This window comes from Mustela nigripes, chromosome 17, assembly GCF_022355385.1.
Source record: "Mustela nigripes isolate SB6536 chromosome 17, MUSNIG.SB6536, whole genome shotgun sequence".
NCBI classification, from domain to species: Eukaryota; Metazoa; Chordata; class Mammalia; order Carnivora; family Mustelidae; genus Mustela; species Mustela nigripes.
The window spans coordinates 33579404-33601757 of record NC_081573.1 but is presented as its reverse complement, the minus strand read 5'-3'; the positions used below and the strand labels follow the sequence as shown (position 1 = coordinate 33601757).

The 22354-nt window shown below is 53.6% G+C and overlaps 1 protein-coding gene across 1 annotated transcript; it reads right to left on the bottom strand.

The window, feature by feature from the left end:
- Positions 1–2824: 2824 nt before the first annotated feature.
- Positions 2825–20520, bottom strand: DRC7 (dynein regulatory complex subunit 7). The gene is made up of 18 exons (XM_059382268.1): positions 20462–20520; positions 19073–19276; positions 18495–18669; positions 17288–17413; positions 16360–16554; positions 14301–14459; positions 13220–13438; positions 11836–11964; positions 9691–9763; positions 8651–8779; positions 8327–8455; positions 6839–7059; positions 5973–6188; positions 5261–5371; positions 5066–5176; positions 3988–4182; positions 3192–3331; positions 2825–3096 (listed from the first exon to the last, which is right to left on the bottom strand). The coding sequence occupies exons 2-18, from the start codon at positions 19258–19260 to the stop codon at positions 3003–3005; spliced, it is 2610 nt and encodes an 869-aa protein (XP_059238251.1). The 5' UTR covers positions 19261–19276; positions 20462–20520; the 3' UTR covers positions 2825–3002.
- Between the last annotated feature and the right edge of the window lie 1834 nt (positions 20521–22354).

Below are 22354 nucleotides of genomic sequence, written 5' to 3'. Positions count from 1 at the left end.
AATTCTCAGCTAACCAATGGGAAGGGAGGGTTAGAAGGCGCGTGAAGCCGCGGACCTTCCATCTTGGAGAGGGGCAAGGGGAGACCGGGTGTTTCCCTTCTGCCACAGTTCTTACTTCTTCCCTTAAGCCGGGAGCGGTTCTTCAGTGGTCTCAGGACTTTGCCCCTCTTCTTTGGCTCGGACCGGAGACCTACAGGGAGACGGAGCCTGATCCCGGGTCCCAGCCGCTCCCGGCTGCGGCGTCCGTGACAGGATGAGTGGGCGGCTGCCTTAAAGGGACCACTAACTAGAAATCCGAGGAAGTCTGGCTTTATTGGGCTCGTGGGTAGGGTGGGCTTAGGGGAAGGGCCATAACCGGCCCAGAGCCTAGGCCCCATGCATGGCCGGGCCGCCCTGGAGCCGCTTGGGAGAAACTGGACCCCACAGGAGGTGCCCAGGGCCTGGTGCCTAAAGACCCCCGAAACTCCCCGTTGCCCGCCAGCCGCTCCCTGCAGCTCCGACAGAGGCCTCCGACAAACCCAAGACAGGAATTCCGATTCCCATTTACGGATAAGGAAACTGAGACCTAGATTAAGGCGTTGGCAATGGGCCACACCACCAAAAAGAATGGTGTCCGACTTGAACCCTTGTTGTTAAAGCAAGTCTGTGGGTTTCTCCACGGAATGGCACCCACTGCCTGACAGAGGCGGGGGGTCCACCTCCCACGATGTACTTTTGGGTCAAGAGACGAATGTAGGCACTATCAGCAGAGGGCTAGATCAGCAGACTAAAATCCGATCAAAACTGTCCACTCCCTATTTCCCCCAACTTTTTATTCTGAAAAGCTCCGTAGAGAAAACTTGAAAGAAGTCTACGATGATGTATAATAGTTTAAGAGTGGAATCGACCTGGTGGATAATCCAACACTTGCTAAGGTTTTCCATATTTGCTTTGAACATGGAGGTGTTTCCTCGGAGCGATTTCAAAGTTGTCAGCCTCAAGACATTTTACATGAATGACATGAAATACTGAGCACATAACTCGTAAAAATAAGGCCCTTATCCTACCTAACCATTGTATCAGCACACTGAAGAAAACAGAATCCTCTAATGGGCGGTCCAGATTTCCCCAATCAGACCCAAAAGCTAAAGTTTTTTTTTTTTTTTTTTTTTTCTCCTAACTAGGAAACAACAAGATTCACCACACGTGGTTCTTTTAAACTCATTATGTTTCAGTCCATTTTTTTTTTTTCATTTCATTGATCTTTTGAATAGATTGATTGGGCCTTTCCCTTGCAGACTGCCCTATATTATCATTTTTGTCTCACTGTTTCCTGCTTGGGTCGTTTACCCTGTCTCTCCCTCTGAATGTTTGGCTAAAGGGAAGTTAAAGCTTGATTAGGTTCATGATCAGCATTTGAAAACCTCTCATGCTGAAGTGTAATACACCTCCCCAATGGCATGTACTTTGTAAAAGCGAGTTTTCACAAAATGAACATACTCAGGTCTGGACGAACATTCCTAGCATCCCAGAAGCCTCCGCGATGCTCCCTTACACCCTAAGAGCCACAGCTATTCTGATGCCAATGACTAATTTATTAAATTGCCTGGGTATTTTTCTATACAAATGGAATCATGCAGCATGTTCTTTTTGGTGTCTGGATTCTTTTGATACTGTGTATGAGGAATCCAGTGTGTTATTCCATGTGGCTATAGTTCACATTTCGTACCTACTACTGATATTTTAGGCTAGGTCGTTATTTCAGGGAGCTTTCCTGTGCACTGTAGACATCTGTAGGGTGTTAAGCAGCTTTCCTGGCCTCTCTACACACAAATGCCAGGGCCACTCTCAGACCAGTTGTGACGACCAAAAATGTCTCGAGACCACATTTATGTCTCCAGTCTACTCTTAATGGGCATCTGGGGGGTTTACAGCTTGGTACTAATACTACGGCTGCCATGAACATTCTAGTACCTAACTCTTAGAGGATGTATATGTGCATCTTGGTTGAGTTCTTTGTTCTTGTTCATTGGGTGGAGGGTTGAGTAGATGGATGGGGGAGTGTGGAGGGAGGGGTGGATGGAGCAGAACCCAGGAGCCAAACTACTGAGCCAAAGGTTAGTGTTAACTAGATACAGCCAGTTTTCCAAAGCGGTTGGACAGGTTGAGCCACCGGGAAAACTGCTTGAGAGTTCCAGTTGCTTCTCATCCTTCCCAGTCTTACTCATTTTATACATACTGGTGGGTGTGTGGTGGCATTTCATATCCCTGATGACTAGTGAATTTGACATTGTCATGTGTTTATTGGCCATTTTTTAAGCTAACATTGGGTGCTTTCTATGTGCCACTTCCGCTCCTCTCTGCTTTTCAAGTCTTCTGTGAGACAAAAATAGTGTCATCCCATTTCACAGATGGCTAAATAGTGGCTGGTAAGAACTGGAGCTGGGATGCTGTTCTTTGCAGTCTGGTGTGGAGTCCCCGCATTCTGGGGCGGAGCCCCTTGGCCTTGCCACTTACACTGTGTCAGCTGGGCCACCGCAGCTGCAAACAACTAACCAGCTGTTTGCAGGTGGCTGTGGGACCATCTGCAGAGGTGCCTCGAAGACTCAATGCTCCAATGGAGAGAAGGAGAGAGAGCAATTGAGGAAGGGGCCAAGGTGAGTGGGAGGGGAGAGTCTTAGGCTATAGACAGAGAAGGAAAGCAGAGGAAGCCTCCTTCAGAACTTGTGGAACATGAGGTACAAGCGGCCCATGAAAAGTGTGTTTATACGCAACTAATGAATCATTGAATGCTCCATCCAAAACTAATGATGTACTAAATGTTGGCTAACTGAACATAGTTAAAAAAAAAAAAAAAGATAGTGTGTTTATTTATAGGAACGTCATGAGAAGCAGGAGCAGACATGGCAGCTGGGAGGTGGTGTGGCAGTGAGGTCTGGTGCCCGAGGGGACGGCCTCTTGCTGGCTGTAGGGAGCTCAGGTCAGGCTCTGGAGGCAGTTTCAGCCAAGGTCCCATGAGGGCCTCAGGCGAAGACTTTCAGGAAGTCCACCAGGCGTGGGTCCTTGTGGAGCTTTTCCTCTAGGGCCAGGTACTTGAGTGGGGCCAGCTCCTTGTGACTGAGATCAGACGGAGGAACAGGAGGTGGCCAGGGCTCATGAAGCCCCACCCCAGCCTCCCGGGGGTCCTCTCCAGGCTCCCCACGCCCTCTCACCGGTTGAGCCGCTGCTCCAGGATGCGGATACGGAACATGGCCTGAGAGCAGTAACTCAGGTACCAGTCCTCGTCCTCAGGTGTCAGGGTCACCTGGTTCTCCTGGTACCACTGCTGTTTCTTCTGCAGCTCCTGGGTCTCCTGCAGGCGTGGGGAAGAGAGAACAGGGGTGGGGTGAAGAGGGCTGGCCCTCACCCAGACTGCCGCTGAAATCCCCACTGGTCCCTGGACAGCCTCACCAGGGCCGGCCCTGCCGCCACCACCCACAGAGGCCAGAGCAGCAGAAGCGGGGGCCACAAAATGCCTCGCATGGGAGCCAGTACATGTTTAGAGGGATAGTGTGTCCAGGAGGAGCAAGGCTCAAGGCAGAGACAGGCTTGTGAACAAGTGTCCAAGGTTTTCAGAGCTTGTGTGCGAATGAAGGGCATTGTCCGCCCCCGGCGCCTGGCATAGAGCATGTCGTCGAGACTCAGTGGGATAATGCATGCCAACCACACGGTATGTGGCGGAGAGAGATGGGACAAGGGCTAGGAGTTGTTGCACCCCCACTTCCATCCACCCATCCACTCCATCCACCACCTACCCTCCAGCCACCCTTCCACCCAACAGGCAAGAACCAGGAAGGACAACTCCACGTTCTGGAAACTCCAAACACTGATAACACTCATGCCCTCATGGGTCCCTCCCAAGTGCTGGAGATGGTGAGCAGACAGCCCTGGGTCCATCTTCTGGAGGCGGACCCCGAGGTGCCCTCCCCTGCCCTGGCGGGGTGGTTCGGGGAGGGGGACTGGCCACACCTTCTCGAATCGGGCCTGGATGAGGTTGGCCTTGTCGATGAGCCGCTGCTTGAAGTCACTGAGGCACTCGTCCTTGACCCGCGCGGCCTGCCAGCGTGTCAGCTTCTCTCCCGGAGGGAGCTGGGCCAGGAACGGGGCCAGGTAGTCCAGCTGGGCCTCCACCTGCCGCAGGTGCTCCTCGTGCATCACGCGCTCCTGCGGCCAAGGTGAGTGGGAGTGGGCTGGGCCATCCAGGGCCACAGAGACCTCCCCAGCGGCTCCGCAGCAACACGGGACCACCCAAAATGAGGCCTTAAATCCAGATCCTGGTCCCTGGCGCCTCTGGGACTGAGGCATCAGAGGGGACCTCTCTGCTGTCCCTCAGAGCCAACTCTGTCTTATGTGGATTCACGTCTCTGCCTGAGCTTGGTGCATCACTCATGCTCAGCTTGCGCAATAAATGGTGGTTATAGCAATGTTAAATCGAAAGCTGCCAGGAACTCCCTCCCTTTTCCTTCTGGCCTGTGTCGGTGCATGGGGCCAGTGAGGCTGGAGATGTGGGGGGGCAGCACCCATCCCCAGAGTCTTAAGAGCCAGTTATTTAATGTCCTGTCCTGCCTCACCAACCCCAAGCTATTTTTACAACTCTCCACTTGGTTGGTGTAGGGGATTTAGAAGCTGGTCTTGAAAACCCCAAATGGGCCTTGCAGTCTGAGGGTGTGACCCGGATGTCCTGAGCTGCAGATGCCTGAGAACTCAGGCTGTGGCCAGAGTCCTGACCTTGAGGGGAGCCCCAAGTGGAGCTGGATTTTCCTTCTGTCCCCATGCAGTAGAGACTTCGGTTTGGCCCTACCCTTGGAGCTGGGTTGGAGGAGACCTGGTCTGGACCCTGCATACTCTTCAGATCATTGTAGAAATGTTTGCCCAGCAAGGATGACCACAAGGTTGGCCTTGTGGATGGATGGCCACAATGACGTCAGTAATGTCATCCCCTATAAAGGGCTTCCTGGCAGAGTTCCTAATCATCCTTACCACCCTGGAGGCCTGTGGGGGAGGGGTCCGGGAAAAGCCAGGGCCCGGGCAGGGGAGAAACGCTCACCATGGCCTCCCGGTACTCTTTGCTCTTCTCGTTGCGCTTGGTGTCATAGATGGAGATGGTCAGGGTGTGCGCCTCCTCCTCCTCCTCTCGAAGCTTCAGGATCTCCAGCACCTGAATCGGGAAGTAAGGGAGGGCACAGTTAAGACACCCTCCACCCATGCCCCCTCTTACCAGTCCATGCTCCCATGGGTCCACCTCCAGCTCCGACTCCCAGGCCTGATGCTTGGACAACTTCTCCTCGTTCTTCAGCTTCATCATGGCCTCGTACTGGTAGAGAAGCTTCTTGGTGTGCTCCATGGGCTCCACCTGGGACAATAAGCACAGGGACTTGGTGACAAGGACAGGCAGCAATGGCTAAGGCAGGGAGCAGACTCTGGAGCCAGACTGCTTGGGTTCAAATCTTCCTCTGCCATTTTCTAGCTGTGTGACCATGAGCAGCTAGCTTAACCTCTCTGGGCCTCAGTTTCTTCATCTACAAAAACACAGATAATAAAAGAAGATGAACTGGGGGCTCAGAGGGACTAAGGAATGTGGCAGGAGAGAGAGGGTTTAAATGAGGAAAGTCAGTCCTGCAGAGGTGGTAGGACTCTCTCCTACTCCAGTGTTGGTCCCGGGATCTGGGATCGGCTCTGTCCAGGATTGGGGGAAAGGGACAAAGGAAAAGTCTTGGCTTGCTGGGTAGTCTTTCTTGGTGGGAAAGGGGAAGATTTTCAGAGGAGCTGCAAAGACGAGGGTCCTCAGATGGGAGCTCTTGATTTTCCCAAGGGGCAGAGATGAACTTCTGGGCTGGGAACCATGAGTCTCCATCCCAGTGTTCCCAAGTCACGGGGCTGGCACTGGGGGCCCCCAGACCTTCTCCCTGCCCACCCGGCCCAGCCCTGCCCGCCAAGGGCACCCCCAGACCCACCTCAAAGCTGATGCACATGTCGGGTGTCATGATGATCTTGTTGCCCTTGCTGTCCACCTCCGTGCGCCGCAGGAACTCGCGCTTGGAGGCTGTGATGTGGTCGTCTCGGCAGTGGTAACGCAGCTGGATACGCTCCTCCGGGATCAGAAACACGCGCTCCGCCACGTCCTCGTCTGCGGGCTTCGCGGGGTTGCGGGAGAACCGCTCCGTGATTTTCTGGGAGGCCAGAACATCACAGGATGGGAGTTGGGAAAGGGGACATCTGTGCATGCCCTTGTGGGCAGAAGTAAAGGACACTCAGGGACGCTGGACTCTAGAGGCTTTGGGGGGTTTGCGTGGAGCAGCCCTTCCTAGCCAGACAACGGCTCCCGTGGCCCTGTGGGTTCTCAGCTCCATGCCACCTCAGCACTGTGTGGTGCTGCATTTCTTCTCTAGCTCTCTTTGCAAGAGTCTACTTGTTCACCTCCAGAGATGGGGAGCTCACCACCTCTCCAGGCACCCTGCTTTATCATTAAACACCCTTACTGCTAGGAAGAGCTCCTCTGGTACACAGCCATTAAACATAGTTGCCAAACCATTTGTAATGATGTGGAGAAAAAAGTGCACAATTCAAGGTTAAGTGAGTGCTACAGGGATCTACCCAAACCAAACCTATTAACACATGTTAATATTGGAGAGACACCCTTCTGAGGGTGCTCTTATTATAATAGTAAGGAAAAAACACATTCTTGGGCCAGTGCTGGAGGGCACAGTCTGACAGCAGGCAGCACTGGGATTGTAAAACAGGACTGTTTTCCCCATCCCAGGGTGACCTTAGCCTGCTGGACAGAGTGGGCACCCTGTCCCCAGGCCCCACGAGAGCTCACCACCATCGGCCGGGGGTTTGACTCTGCACTGTTCAGAGCCAACTTCTTGACCCTGTCCCCGAAATCCACGTGGCGGTAGGAGAGGAAGTCGGACCGTCCCTGGTAGTACTCTGTCATTGTCTTGGGCGTCTCCTCCCGCTTTATCAGGCCATCCACGCGGGCTGTTTCATAGAACTCCATGACGCGGTCCATCTCAGGCTGCATGGACTTGTACGAGTGCACTGCGGTGGGAGGTGGGGTCCCGGAAGTCCATGGGTTGAGACCAGGTACACTGGCTCCTGGCTGGAGAACCCGACCCAGGGCCCCAGGGAGTCCCTGAGTGTTCATGGGTGAGCGTGAGTTATTAGCCAATGCCCCACTGCTGGGTTCAGGTTGTTTCTAAACTTGTTATAAACAACACCGAGGGGAACATCCGCAGTGTGCATTCTGTAATTCTTGCCTATTATTTGCTCAGGGCAAATTCACCAGCAGTAGCACTGTTGGTCAAATATTTTTAAATATTTAAATATATTTAATATATAAATATAATATATATAAATATATTTATTTTTATATATTTTATTTATATAAAATCTTTATATATTTATATATTTTATATAAAATATAAATATATTTAATATTTAAATATATTAAATATAAATATAATAAATGTAAATATATAACAATATATATTTAAATATTTTTAAAAATATTTTATTTATTTATTTATTTGAGAGAGGGAGACTATGGGCAGGATGAGGGGCAGAGGGAGAAGCAGACTCTCCGCTGAGCAGGGAGCCTGATGTGGGGCTCGATCCTGGGACTCTGGGATCATGACCTGAGCCACCCAGGCAACCCAAGCATACATATTTTAAAGCTACGATTATGTTGCCCAACTGCTTTCCCGGAAAGTTGCACCAATTTGCTGTCCTACCAGTGGTGACAGGGAGTAACTCTCTGCTGCTTGGCTCATGCCTCACTGGACCACTTTTGTCATCTTTGCAACACGAGGCTTGTGAGACGGTTCCTTATTTCCTTCGTTCATTTATTTACGCCTTTCTTCCTTGTATTTCAACCACCAAGTGAGACGGATCCCTTTTTCAGATCTATATTGACACTATGTTTTTCTTTTTGTGCGTCCTTAGTTAAGCTATTGATTCTCTCTCAAGACGTGTCCTTCCCTCGCTCCCGAGCCTCAAGGGCTCATGGCCACACCCCTGCTCTCTGCATCGTCCTTGTGGGCACATGTATCGGCTTTGCTGCTCAGCATTCTGACCCCTTGGAAATATGCCCCCCCGCCATGGACCCAGCCTTAACCGCAGAATGGGCCTGTGGCCACTGTTTTTTACTTTACTGGAGGCACATTTGTCACATTTCCCTGGATTTTCTGCACTTCCTCTGACCTCCCACACATCTGATTTGCTCAGGGAAGCAGGGGTGCTGTCTGTTGCCTGCCTCCCCCCCACCACCCTCCGGACTCCTGCTGGACTGGCAGTGGGGTCCACTCACCACGCAGGGCCTGGGGATGGCCTGGCTTGAAGTAGTCGATATTCAGACCTGTGTTCTTGTTGATGTGTTTCAGCTCTAGCATGTCCTCCCGGTGCTGGTACCACTCCTTTATCTCCAAAGTCTCTGTACCTGTGGGGACCAATCGGTGCCTGCTGCAGAAGGCCAGCTCCCCCCAGCCTCCGTCCCCACAACCCTCTTCCCAGCACACAGAGGCCAGCGGGGCCCACACTCACACCAAGAGACTGGCAGTGACGTGCCCAAGGTCACAAAGCGTGCTGGGGAACCTGGCTCTCCTGCCCCAGCAGCCGGGGCTGCCTGCCTTACACTCCAAGTCCTCGTAGGTGGTGAGGCGGCACACGAGGCCATCGCTGTTGAGATACGGGGCCCACTTCTCCAGCTTCGCCCTCTTGTAGTGGATCACCTTCTTCCCATTTGGGCAGCGGGTCTCGAACGCTGTGGATGCAGAATGGGCTGGGGTCCCTCCTCCCCAGATCGGGGGACAGGAGGGCCGATCCCACGCAGCCACTCACTGGGTCACGGCACTAAACTCCTCCAGGCCCCAGGCCCGGTCCGCGGAGGCAGAGGGAAGTAGGCAGAGGGATCTGCCCTGGAACAGTTCTCAGGTTCGAGCCTGGCCAGGGGAGCCAGCCAGACCATGCCGCTCGCTCACTGCCAGGCCTCTGCCCGCATGGCTCGCTCTCTGCTGGAGCCACCATCCCTTCCTGCCCTTACTGGGCTGACTTCCCACCCCTCAAAACTTAGCTCAGACTCCTCCTCCTCCTGGAGACCCTTCCTGCCCACCTATTCCCAGCATCCCAAACCAGAGGCCTGAGCTGCGTGTTCCTCCGCTGGTGTCTGTGGTGCCCTCTCTAGCCCTTCCCACTCCATTGGAAGAGCCTATGCCCTCGCTGTGGGCCTCGTCACTCCAAAACAGGAACCTCAACAGCCCCTAGATGCTGGCACAGAACTCCAGTGTCCGTGCCCGGCTGCATTCTCGAGCCACTCCTCCCAGGTCCGGACACCTCCACTCCCCTGGGTACTACGCAGCTTGGCCTTCTCCCGGCCAGGGACCAGGGGGCGGGGGAGGGAGAGGAATGACTGGGCCCTGGTCCTCCGTCGTTTATTACCCACACTCCATCAGCCAGGACAGGTCAACCGAGCCCCCTCCTGCACGCCAGAGCAGTGCCAGGCCCTTGTCCACGGAGCTGAGTGCGCAAGGCAGGAAGGAGGCGGCCCAGAGTCCCTGCTCAGACCAGGGTGCGACGGAAGGCAGGAGGGGTGGAAATGAGGGGCCCAGGCAGCTTCTGCAGACTCCCCTGAACCAGTCCTGGGGAGGCCAGGGAACAGAGATCCACGTAGGCTACCTTCAGGGGAGATCTCAATCTGTTCTACCCAGGAAGGCGGCATGTCGAAACTCTTGTCCTCATCTTCCTTGCCCTGTGGGGAGAGGCGGGGAGGGGGCAGGCTCTGGTCAGGCCTGGTCCTGAGAGCGGAAGCTAGAAGCAGAGCCTCCGTCTTGCCCCCCAGGGCCCAGCCACAGGGTCTCTCAGCTCCCCCAGGGGAGCCAGAGTCACGGGCATCTCTGATGTGGTAGAGAGGAAGAGGCTGCAGCGCAGGAACCCTCCCTTGACCCACTTGACTAGGACAGTGATCCCAGCCCCTGTGTGCCCAACCTTCAGTCAGTCAGCGTGGGCACCATGTGCAGCCACTGGTCCTCCCTTAAGAGAGAGGCTTCTGGAGTCTGGTGGACCCAAGCCCCACCTGCAGGGTGCAGCCCACACACCTGGGCAGGTAAGTCCCTTCACTGCTTTGAGCCTGTTTCCTATTAACAGGACCACGAGGGAGGATGAACAGATAGAATGTATATAAATCACTTGAGACACCACCTCCCTCCTGTTTGTTTTTGTTTTCCTTTCCGAGCCTTAGTTTCTCCATCTGTAAAATAAGACCTGCTTTACACAAATGGTCCTCAGGCGAGGTAACTGTGAAAACCGGGAAGAGTTTTTCTCAATTTCAAACGTTCCACAAACGTTGCTTACATCTAGAGGCCACCAGGGGGCGGCAGTGCCCCGAGATTTACTGCCAGGGAGGCTCTCTGGTCTCCAGAGGTGAGGATGCTGTACCAAGCTCCTCGTGGCCACGGTCTCATTTTATCCCGGAGCTGTCCAGAGGATATAGAACAGAGTCCCTGTTCAGAACGCAGACTTGGGAGCCAGACTGTCAGATCCCAGGTTCAAGCTCAAGCTCTACCACTCACTGGCCATTGACCTTTGGGTATATTACTCCCCCCCTTCTGTGTGTAAGTCTTCCCATCTGTAAAACAGGATGACAATAATGATAAACGATAATATGAATGCCCACCTCACCAGGTGGCTGTAAAGATTTGGACAAGTTAATTCAGGTTAAGCACCTGCTAATTCAGGTTAAGTGCCTCCTGGCCCTGGGGACCGTGGGAGTGTTCCGGACTGTGATGGGCTCAATTGTGTCCCCCTAATCAGGTCCTGACCCCCAGGACCTCAGAAGGTGACTATATTTGGAGATAGGCTCTTTCAAGAGGTAGTTAAGGTAAAATGAGGCCATTGGGGGTGGGCCATAATCCCACATGACTGGTGTCCTTGCTTGAAGAGATTAAGACATGCGTACAGAATGACCACGTGAAGACAGAGAGAAGACAGCTATCTACAGGCCAAGGAGAGGGGCTCAGAAGAAGCCAAAATGCTGACACATTGGTCTTGGACCTCCAGAACTAGGAGAGAATTAATTTCTGTTGTTTAAGCCTCTCAGTGTGTGGTACTTGGCTATGGCAGCTCTGGCCCCCTGATATCCCTAGTCCTATTACTGCGGATATAATTGATCTCAACCCCTCGTCCCTTCCACTTTACATACAGACAATGAAACTAAAGCTCTCCATGATTGGGAAGTTTGCCCAAGGTGTCACAGCCAAGAGCTAAGGCCTCTGGGCCCCGACACCCAGGCACAGGTCCTCATGGAGACCTGCCTAGAAGGGCTCCCGACTAGGCGATGGGAGAAGGACGCTGACACCAGGGGGAAGGCCCCAGGCCAATGAAGGACCGCGAAGACAGACAAGAAAGGCCTGGAAGCATGTGAGGGGGATCATGGTGGCTATGCAGGAAGGCCTGGAAGTGAGCCCAGGGCTGCGGTCAAGGTTTTATCATGCCTATTGCTGGGACATGCTCTTTACAGAAACAGGGCATTGACCAGGGTGGGCTGCATGGGAGCCAGGAGACCCAGATGCAAGTCCCAGCCCTTCCCTACCCGCCCCCCCCCCAACCCCAGGAGTTCCTGGGCAGGTCCATGGACTTGTCTAGGTCTCAGTTTGCCCATCTATAAATTGAGAGCATGGTCCAGGCCCCTCTGCTTTGGGGAATCTACAATCGGTTCCTCTGGCCCATTCCCCTCCAATACACACACACGTGATAGAGATGTTGGTCGGGTTGGCCTGATGGAAGCCCCATCCCACCGCCGGCCCCCATGCCGCGAAGACCCACCAGGTTCTCCATATCTTCATCATCATTCATCCCGTCGTCCTCTTCCTCAGCCACAGCCAGTTGAGGCTTGTCAGTCCCCAAGAGCAGGTACTCCCACCTCACAGGGTCTCCCAGGTCAAAGACCAAGTCCTGATGGAGGAAGGAACTGCTGAGCACAGCCCAGGGCTAGCACGCCCCATCCTGTTCACGGGGCGGTGGTGGGGGGTGCGGGCAGCTGCACCCAGAGTAGAAGTGAGACCCGGGCCTGGGTCTCAGAGAGGCAGAATGTCGGCTCCCGGCAGCCTCTGCGAGTCCATGCCCATCCTCCTCATTTCAACAGGGAAACTGAGACCTGCCCCCTCCGCCAGACTCCCATGAAGAAATCCTGCTGTTGGTCTCCATGAGACTTGGCAGCTCTCTGGCCTGGAATGGGCCGGGATATGGAGGTTATCCTGCCCTGTCAGGGGAGCGTCCCAAGCAGAGTTTAGAGCAGACGCAAGCCAGCAGCATTTTATGGGACAGGGAAATGGTAGGTTTGAAAAAGGGCCACCTCACGGGTTTTCCCTATGCCGGGGAGAGGGGGACTAGGCAGGCACACAAGGAATTGCACAGAGGAGACAGGTGGGAATTTCTCTTCCGTGGGGTGGGACCCCCAGCTGCTCTTCATCCAGCCTACCTGAACTCAGGTGGGCGGCTCAATGAATTTCCATAAATTGGACACACCTGGTTTCCTGCACTCAGATCAAGAAATAACACATTGCCCACACTCCAGAAAGCCCTCCTGTGTCCAGTTAGGACCCTTCCCCAAACGTGTGCATGTATTTCTAAATTATGTTATGTGGCACTGGGTTTTATTTATGTGTATACACAAAGACACACACACACAGACACCTCTGTGTATATGCACATAGAAATATGGGAATTCACTGTACACTTAGGATAAGCTTACTGTTCTGCATGTATGTTGGACTTCAATACATCATTTAAAAAAAAAATCATTCAGGACCACCTAGGTGGCTCAGTGGTTTAAAGCCTCTGCCTTCGGCTCAGGTCATGATCCCAGGGTCCTGGGGTCGAGCCCCACATCGGACTCTGCTTAGCAGGTAGCCTGCTTCCTCCTCTCTCTCTGCCTGCCTCTCTGCCTACTTGTGATCTCTGTCAAATAAATAAAATATTTTAAAAAAATCATTCATACGAAAACAATCCACATTTTGTAAGGATACACATTTCAAAGAGATATTAATCATATTAGATAATAATATTAGAATGGTTATGTCTGGTTATGTCTGGACAGAGACAGCCCTGGGGAAAGTCTGGAGCTCTGTGGCAGCCAGCTTGCCCCACAGGGAACCCTCACCCCACCCCAGGACTGCCTGTCACACTGGCCCCGCGCTGGGCCCAGTACCTTGCAGCCGTTCCAACAGTCCTGCATGTTGACCCAGTAGTTCTTATGGTTCCAGAGACTCTCGATGCCCAGGAAGTGGTCGTCCTGGGTGCTGTAGCTGCGAGCCGTGAGTGGGTCAATGAAAAAGCTCTCAGGCACCTCGCGCTTCCCCGACAGCACCAGGACCCACGCGTGCACCCGGAGGCCATGCAGGGGGTCGATCTTTGCTTTCTCCAGCTCCTGCACAGGGAAGGTGGGTAAGTAGGTAAGCATGGACCGATGGGTGGGAAGGGGGGTGTCGGGGCCCAAACATCTCCCCACGGCTGGACAACCAGCAGGAGAGCTGACTTCCAGTCCAGAGTGCAGTTTTCCTCGCTGCATGACCTTGAGGACATCACCTCACTTCTGAGCCTGTTTTCTTATCGATACAGTGGGAGAGTCCGAGTTTATCTGTAGTTTACGAACTGGGTCCTTTGGCTGCCCTAGAGCATCTGGGCTTTACTGGCTTTCTGCATTGCCATTCTGGGTGGGATTTTATCCAAAGGAAGGTAGGGGCCACTGTGGGGCTTCCTCCTCTGCTTCCCCCGGGAAGGAGAGTGACTGTCACGTTCATTATTGCATCCACAGAGCCTGGACGAGAGGAGATGCTCAGCAAATACTGCATGGAAGGGAAGGAAAGGGAGGAAGGAAGGGAAAGAGGGAGCAGGGGAGAGACGAGGGTGGACGAGAGGAGAGCTGGAGGGTGGGTGGGACGATGGAGACCTAGGAGGACCGAGAGCAGGGAGGACAGATGGGCAGTGTATGCACGGAGGTCTTTAGGGCAAGAGCCTGGAACCAGGAGAACATCACAGCCCAGCATGGAATGAATGCGTGGCCTCACGCAGTAGAGCTCTCTGATATGAGGAATCTATCGCAGAAGCCGGCTGACCACCAGGGACAGATTCCCACATTGCTGGGCAGAGGTGGGGGGTGGCGGGGCATGGAGGGGGGGGATGTGGATCTAGGGTCCACGGACACATCCCCTCCCTGCCCTGTGTCGGCTCTCCGCTGCTAGCCGCCTCTCCTGGAGAGCTGAGCACAGGGACCCGAGGAAGGGACCCACCAGGAGGCGCTGTTCCTCCTCCTTCCACCGCTTTTCCTTCTCCCCTTGGATCTCCTGCTGCTTCTTCATCTTTTGCTCCTGCTCGAACCTGCTGCTCAGGTCTCTGGGCGGTTTAATGGCGTACTTCTTAGGTGGTACCTTCTCTTCTTCCTGCACCACCTGTCACCCAACGAGAGAAGAAGGATCAGCCGCCCTGCATCGCCCAGCCCTCGGACCAGGAGGTCACAGCTGCTCCGGAACCCCCGGCCCCCAGGCTTTTTGGTGCTAAATGCAGGAGCCTCGGCTCCCACTTCCCTGACTTCAGGCCCTTCTGGAGAATGGGACGGAAACAGTAAGAACCGTCTCCCCAGGCTTGTTCTGAGAAGCAAAGACAAGGAAATGCCCACGTGAGGTGCCAGGCACCACAGGGATCGGGGGATGTGATTTTCTCCCCTTCGTTGCCCATGGCCCTTTCTGCCTACGATCCGGATCTGATCTAGAAAGTGGGCGAATTGTGGGGAGTTGGAGTTCCCAGATTCTGTCATTGGAGGGTTTCAGGCACTGACTTAGAGTTTGCTGGGTTAGGAAGGAGACGGAAGCCTGTGTGCGTGCGTTGTGTGTGTGTGTGCGTGTGCATGTGTGTGTGTGCGTGCGCATGTGTGTGCCTAAGAGTGTGTGCTAGCTGGCAAGAAAAGTGTCCTGGGCACAACACCACAGAAGCTGCAGATGTCCCCAGGGCCTGGGACAGCGAGGAGGGGAAATGTCGGTCTCCGCACCCTGGAGTCCACCAGGTGGGGCCTGGGCCCCGCCGGGTCTCCTGCCCCAGACACTGCTGGGGCCTGACTCTGATCACGGAGCCCTGGAATCAGTCCAGTCCACAAACAACATTTTCTGTCTGTACTGTGGCTAGTTCTCAAATGCAAAAAGATGCTTTTTGATTCCTAAAATTAAATGCATTTAAGAGTGTTTCTTGGGGCGCCTGGGTGGCTCAGATGGTTAAGTGTTTGCCTTCAGCTCAGGTCATGATCTCCAGGTCCTGGGACTGAACTCCAGCTCAGCAGGGCGTCTGCTTCTCCCTCTCCCTCTGCCTCTCCCCCTCCTTATGCATATTCTCTCTCTCTCTCTCTCTCAAATGAATAAATAAAATCTTTTTTTTTTTAAGAGTGTTTCTTGTGTCCACAGCAGCCTCTAGCCATGGGGGGCTGTCAGTCAGCAGAGAGAAAAACATGACCACAACCTGCTGGAGGGTTAGCGGTAATTTTTTGCTATTAAAAATTTTTGCGGGGGTTCCTGGGAGGGTTAAGCAACCAACTCTTGTTTTTGGCTCAGGCCATGATTCAGGGTTGTGAGATCGAGCCCTGAATCGGGCTCCGTGCTCAGTGGGGAGGCTGCTTGGCATTTTCTCTTTGCCTCTGCCTCTCTCCCCCCACCCCTGCTTTCTCTCAATAACTAAATAAAATTTTTTTTTAATTTTTATTATTTTTTAAAGATTTTATTTATTTTTATTTGACAGAGAGAGAGATCACAAGTAGGCAGAGAGGCAGGCAGAGAGAGAGGAAGGGAAGCAAGCTCCCTGCTGAGCAGAGAGCCCGATGCAGGGCTCAATCCCAGGACCCTGGGATCATGACCTGAGCCCAAGGCAGAGGCTTTAACCCACTGAGCCACCCAGGCGCCCCAATAAAATCTTTTTTAAAAGGGGGAGTCTTTTGAATTGGGGGATGGAGGAAAAAAAGAGCAAACAAAATGTCTATCCATTTGTCTGTTTTTTCCTTACATGAAAGCGGCTGGGTGGATTTTTATCACATGTCAGGTAAATCTGGGGGAGAGTGACCTAAGACAGAAGCCATGCAGCGGTCACAGAAGTCACCCCGCGAGGAGCGGTAGCTGAAAGTGAGTTAGGACAAGGGAAGGGGGGACAGCGGTTTGGAAAACTGAGCTGTGCGTGCCTAAGGGACAGACCCACCCGGGCTGGAATGGACCGCAAGCAGCCGGCAGAGGCTCGGTGAGCGGCTGGGCAGGGCTGGGAGACACAGGGACGCACTGTGTTAGGGAGGGTGCGTCTTGCAGGAGCCCCGCATACCTCCTTGTGCTTCATGGTGAGCGGACACACATCCCGCGTCAGGTCCATCTGGCAGAGGTCCTGCGAGCCGTAGCCGTTGACGCAGTAGGCGTCGTAGCCAGCGCCAATGAGCATGGAGCAGAGCAGCGTGCTGAAGTCGAAGCAGTTCCCCTTCTGGTGCTTGAGCACCGTGGTGGAGGAGTACAGGTGCGAGGGCTGGCCGGAGACGGCTGGTCAGCGACAGCTGGTCAGCGCTGCCGGCCCCGCAGCACCCCCACCTCCCCATCTATCCCCATTGGCCAGCAGCTAGGCACTGGGCCAGTGCACAGGCTGGATCCCCACCCCTTCCCAGGCTCCCCTGCTTTGTCAAGTTGGGGAGCCTCCTAAAAATGGGATGGGAGCCACAGCCTGTGTAGAAAGCACAACCCACATTTGCCTGTACTTTTAAGTGCCCGAGGACTTCCTGATGGGAACGACCCTGTGGATGATGGAAGCTTCTGGTCTAATGCTCTCTGATTGATCTTTCCTTCCCTTCCCTTTCTCAGTTCTCCACCATGTACCCACCCCTTTCTCCCTCGCTCCCTCCATTCTCAGTTGGGAAACAGACTGAGCTGGACAGAAACCCCAAGATGGGGCCGCAGGTCACAGGCAACGGGGTCCTCCCCCTCTCTCCTTTCCCCATCTCCTGAAGTCTTAAAAGGAAGACTCTGAAGGCAGAAGGAGGCAAAGAGGTAGGAGCCAGGAGACCAGGCTTGCTGTGTGACCTCAGGCAAGTGGCCATCCCTCTCTGGGCCCATTTCCCCACCCCCACCCCCTGGTGTGGGGGTGAGCTCTGAGGGACTCAGACCAGACAGACCATGGGCTGTGGCCTGAGCCTCCCTCTCCCTACCTCCCTGGCTTCTCATCTAAGCCTCAAGGGCCTAAGGATGCTCCTTGGGGTGGCACTCACTGGCTGAAGGGGGTCAGGCAGGGGCAGCATGGAGAGGAAGTCCGAGACGAACTGGGCACAGCTGTCCCAGTTGTAGAGCTCGGGGTAGGGCATCAGCGTGGGCCGGATGGTTGTGCTCACGAACTTCTGCAAGGGGAGAGACCACAGGCCCCAGAGAGGGCACCCTTCCTGGGGGAGGCCGATGCACCCTGGAAGCCAGAGCCTAGAGTGGGGGGAGTGGGGAAGGCTCTCCAGGCCTCTCTGGGCCTCAGGCTCCCTGCAGTGCCTCAGGAGCTGGAGAAAGGGGTCCCTCAACGCCCCTCCAGGCCGAACTGAATGTAGAATAAGCCTGCACCCCACTGAGCACCACCAGCCCAGGCACCACCTCCTGCTCCCCCAACGGCCCTGTATGTCAGGCCCACTAGCAGATGGGGAAACTGAGGCTCCGGGAAGAGAGCTGATTCGCTCAAGGTCACCGGCAGCAGCAGCGCTGGTCTGTCTGGCTCTCAACCACCCTCCCAGTGTGAGGGGACTAGTGCTGGCAGAGCCCTCAAGGGGCTGCTGTCCGGGGTTCCAAACAGCACCTCTAGGGTCTCCCTGTAGATGTGAGGAAGGCCTGCCAGCACAGGGTCCCCCCAGCCCCACCCCTGCAGGCTCACTGACTGCAGCTGGGCAAGTAAGTGCTGCAGCATTACCAGCTCAAAAGAAGGGGGGGGCAGGGACCTGCAGGGGAGTCACTGAGTCTCACATGCTGGCAGCTCCTACAAATGCTAAAAATCACCACGTGGACCAAGTCAAACAGCCTGTGAGTCCCTGTCAGCCCATGGGCTACTGTTTGCAAAGCATTGCAAGCATTCCTATTCTGCCATTCCATACACTGATGGAGAAACTGAGGCCTAGAGAGACTCAAGGCTGGCAGGAAGAAGGCCAGTGCTCAGGTCTCGGTCCATTTCATTTCATTTCTCTGTCCTTCCAGGACAGAGCTGGTGTCTGGGGTTGGAGACAGCGGTGGTCCAACCAGCCCTTTTGTTGGGCCTGGGGTCTCCAGGCCACCACAATTTCTCCCCTCGCCATCTCCCCCAGAGTAATTCACATCGAGCCTGCTGGGGCCCACTGGCATTTGAGTTTCTGCTGTCCCCAGATACAAGCTCTGATCCACGAGCTTTGGCCCATCCCCTCCACCCTCTGCTTTCCAGACTCTGTCCTGCCCTCCACAACCCGGCCTTACAGGCACTTGGCACTCGTTCAGCGGGTGCAGGAAAAGGGGCACGCGATCCGGGCACAGGTGGCTGTACTGGCGGGCGAAATTGTCCGCCACCTGCAGCAAGTGTTCCTCCTTGAGCGTGTTGCTTCGGTAGGAGAGCGGGAGCTTGGAGATGTCGATAGTGTCCTTGGTAACGATCCTGTGCCCACGAGAGGATAGGCCTGAGCCCATGTGAGGCTGCGCCTGGCCCACAGGGAGCCATCCGCCCACCGTAGCTGACTCTATCCCTTTCTCCTGGAATCCTCACAATTGCCCAGAAAAGGGATATCGTTATTATCATGTGCACTTTTAAACAGAGAAGAGAACAGAGGTCCAGAGAGGCTGAGTGACTTGCCCAGGGTCAAACAGCTCATGAGGGGCAGAGAGGGGACTCGGCCCAGGCAGACGGAAAGCAGAGCGCTCAACACATATCTGCTTCCCTCTAGGTCCGGTCTTGCCTCCCAACCCTGGGGCCGCTACCCTGTCTAGGCTCTTCTTTTGCCCGGCCCCTGTCTGACCCTCGCCAGGGCTGCCTGGCCCAGAGCCCCCACCCTGACACGCACAAGGGCTGCTCCGGGATGACGATCTCAATCTCTGACAGCTTCTTCTCCAGGTCTCTGAGCATCTCCTGCGTCATGGGCGGTTCCTCCCTCCGCGTCTCCAGGGGCCTCGTCATCTTCTCGCCTCTCTCGGCCGCCTCTTCCCGCTCAGCCTCCTCCTCCTCTTCCACTTTCTCCTTCAGGACCTCCATCCCGGCACGTCCCTGGCTGTCTCGAGACAGAGAACCCGTGGGAGGGATAAATGCACTCAGAATGGCCCACTTCTGCCCCCAAGACCACCTGTGTCTCTGGGAGGTGGTTTAGAGGGGGGGAAGTGAGCCCCTCTTCAACTTCCCTTCCATCAAGGAGAAAGCCTAGCTTGGGGTCAGCATGTCTGGAACACGTTTCTAACATTTGCAGATCTCCCTCCGAGACAAAGACAGAGCAGGCTGCAGGTTGAAAGCTACGGTCCGGGCTACAGCAGGTGCCCAAACTTACCAACGTTGCTTTATTTATTTTAATTATTCACCACTATCTTCTCTTTGTGGCAAGTGATGTTAGAGAGGTAGGGATTAGAGGGGAAAGGAAAGAAAGAAAGGTAACATGACCAAACTTGGAGCCGAGGCCCCAAAAAGGCAAGGGCAGGCTGTCACTGGGCACCTGGGCAAGGGGCAGGTGTGTGGGGGGTGACATAGCCTGTGCTCTCGGGGTCGAGCCCTGTGTCGGCCCGCAGGACGGAGGTCGCAGAGAAATGGCTTGGGGTGGGGAGAAATCCCCACACATTTGGTGACCAGAAGTGTCAGGGCTGAAGTGTCCTGAGTGAGAATTAAAAGAGATAGGACACTGAACTGAGTTTTTCTGTTACAGACTCAGAGGCAGTCCCTCATTGGGTACCCACTTTGCAGATGAGAAAATGGAGACCTAGAGAGGTTAAGGGAAGTCCCTAAAATCACACAGAGCTGGTAAGTAGCAGATCTAGGGTTTGAGCCCATAGATTTCTGGCTCTGGAAACGCTTCAGGGCCTACTGACATAGGGAAGCCCTACAAGGGATGGGGCAGGGGCAGAGGTAAGTGAAGAAGGAAGTGGAGAGAAGGACAAAGTGTATGCGGGCAGCAGGGGGTCACAGCTGTGACTGGCACTGGGACAGGACCTGAGCCCGAGGTCCCAGACACCTTTATCAGAGGTGGACTGGGCTAGAACCTGCCACACGTATCCCCCACACCAGGCTGCCCTGTCCACTACAGCCCAGTTTGGAGAGGGCAGACCCTGCCCAGAGGCCCTCCTCACCCCGCAGACCCTTTTCTGCACCCCTCGTTGGCAGCAGTGCCCAACACCCCTTCCCCCAGAAAGATGAAGGGCAGAAAGCCCCCAAGCAGAAAAAGCCCCCTTCCCACGTCCACTCTACTTCTTACCCTGCCACCAGCTACCTCAGGTCCTCTGCTCCCTCCTCAACCCTCTGAGGATAGCCTGGGCTGTCTGTTTGCCCATCTCCATGGTAACAGCTTTCCAAGCCCAGGGCGGTTCTGGGAGAGGAGGCTTCTGGGAAATGTAGTCTTCTATCACTGTCCAGGTCTGGGCCCAGAAGACCATCTGTGGTAGGTCACTCAGCAAGTGACAGGCTGGAGTCAGTTTGTGCCTGCTCGCAAGAGTTGACTTAAAATTTCAGAAATGTTTGCAAGCCAGTTGACAGACTGCCATGATCACACATTAAGTGATGAAAACATAAATAGATGATGTTAAAAACAAAGGTATTTATAACTCATCACTTTTTCATTATTTGACTGCATTTTGCTAGCATTTATGTTCTTGAAGTTACTTATGACAACTGTATCTGTATAATGGAAATGTTATATAAGGGCGAGCTACTCTGAATTTATTCCCAGCTTCTCTTCAGTGATGTCATCTCGACAGCTTAATGGCAAATGTTGGGGTGCCTGGGTGGCTCAGTTGGTTGGGGGTCCGACCCTTGATCTCAGCTTAGGTTTTGATCTCAGGGTTGTGAGTTCAAGCCCTACATGGGGCTCCATGCTAGGCATAGAGCCTACGTAAAATAAATAAATAAATAAATAAATAAATAAATAAATAAATAAGCAAAAAAATAAAATAAAATAATACAACAGGCAAATGTTATAGACCAGGGCTTTTTCCTCCTGTGAGCTCCTATTAACCACCTACCAGGACACCAGTGCCCTTGTTCCATGCATGGTCTGTGTGCTTTCAAGACAGATGGAAACCAGTGTAGGTCCTGGTGTATCTGCTTATCATGGTGAACAGTACCAGGCTGCCTAACTGAGTCTTGGGTTCTAGTCCAGGCTGGGCCTCTGATTTCATCTATACCACGAGACAGGGAAAACTTACCCAAAATGTTAGTGCCCATGAAAATTAAATTTAGGGATGCCTGGGTGGCTCAGTGGGTTAAGCCTCTGCCTTCGGCTCAGGTCATGATCTCAGGGTCCTGGGATCGAGCCCCGCATCAGGCTCTCTGCTCAGCAGGGACCCTGCTTCCCTTCCTCTCTCTGCCTGCCTCTCTGCCTACTTGTGATCTCTCTCTTTCTGTCAAATAAATAAATAAAATCTTTAAAAAAAATAAAATTAATTTTAATCTTTCAAATTCAGAAGAAAAAATGAATAGACTAATGACAAGTACATAATTATGAGTCCACCCTGGATTATATTTGTCTTTGTACCAATGCAGTCAAAAAAATATATTTTTACTTCTTCGTTATTAGAGGAAGGGGCCCATGAATGTCACAGAGCAGACCCTGCGGGGTGTGGCGGGGGAGAAGCTGTCTGGAGAAATCCCATCCTGACAAAGTTCGTCAGTTGCAGCCACTTGGGGGAGACAGCAATCACTTCAATTCTCAAAAATAAATAATAATTTTAAATTCTGGCCGGAATATTTCAGTCATGAAAAATACAGTGTGAAGAATAAATGAAGCTGAGAGCAAGGTCATGGGGCAGCATGTCCTGTGATTACTTCTGGGGAATTCCCTTGGGGCAAGGGCGAATGAGGAGGGAAAGGTAAGCAGGTGGTGTGTCTGGCTGATCTCATTTCTTTTGTGTATTTATTTATTCCCTTTTATCCCTAGACCTAACCCCATTCTCTGACCTTCCTAGGCACCTATTCTGATCCATTTTTTCCCCCCAAATGGGCACTGTTTTGCATGCTGCTGTTTTTAACTATGTACATGATACTGTGTTAATACCTCCTCCGTTTCTTCTATTTTCACGAAGAACTGTGTTTTTAGTTCCATCCATGTTGCTGTGTGTCCACGGTAAGGATCCACTCTGTTCTCCCAGTGACG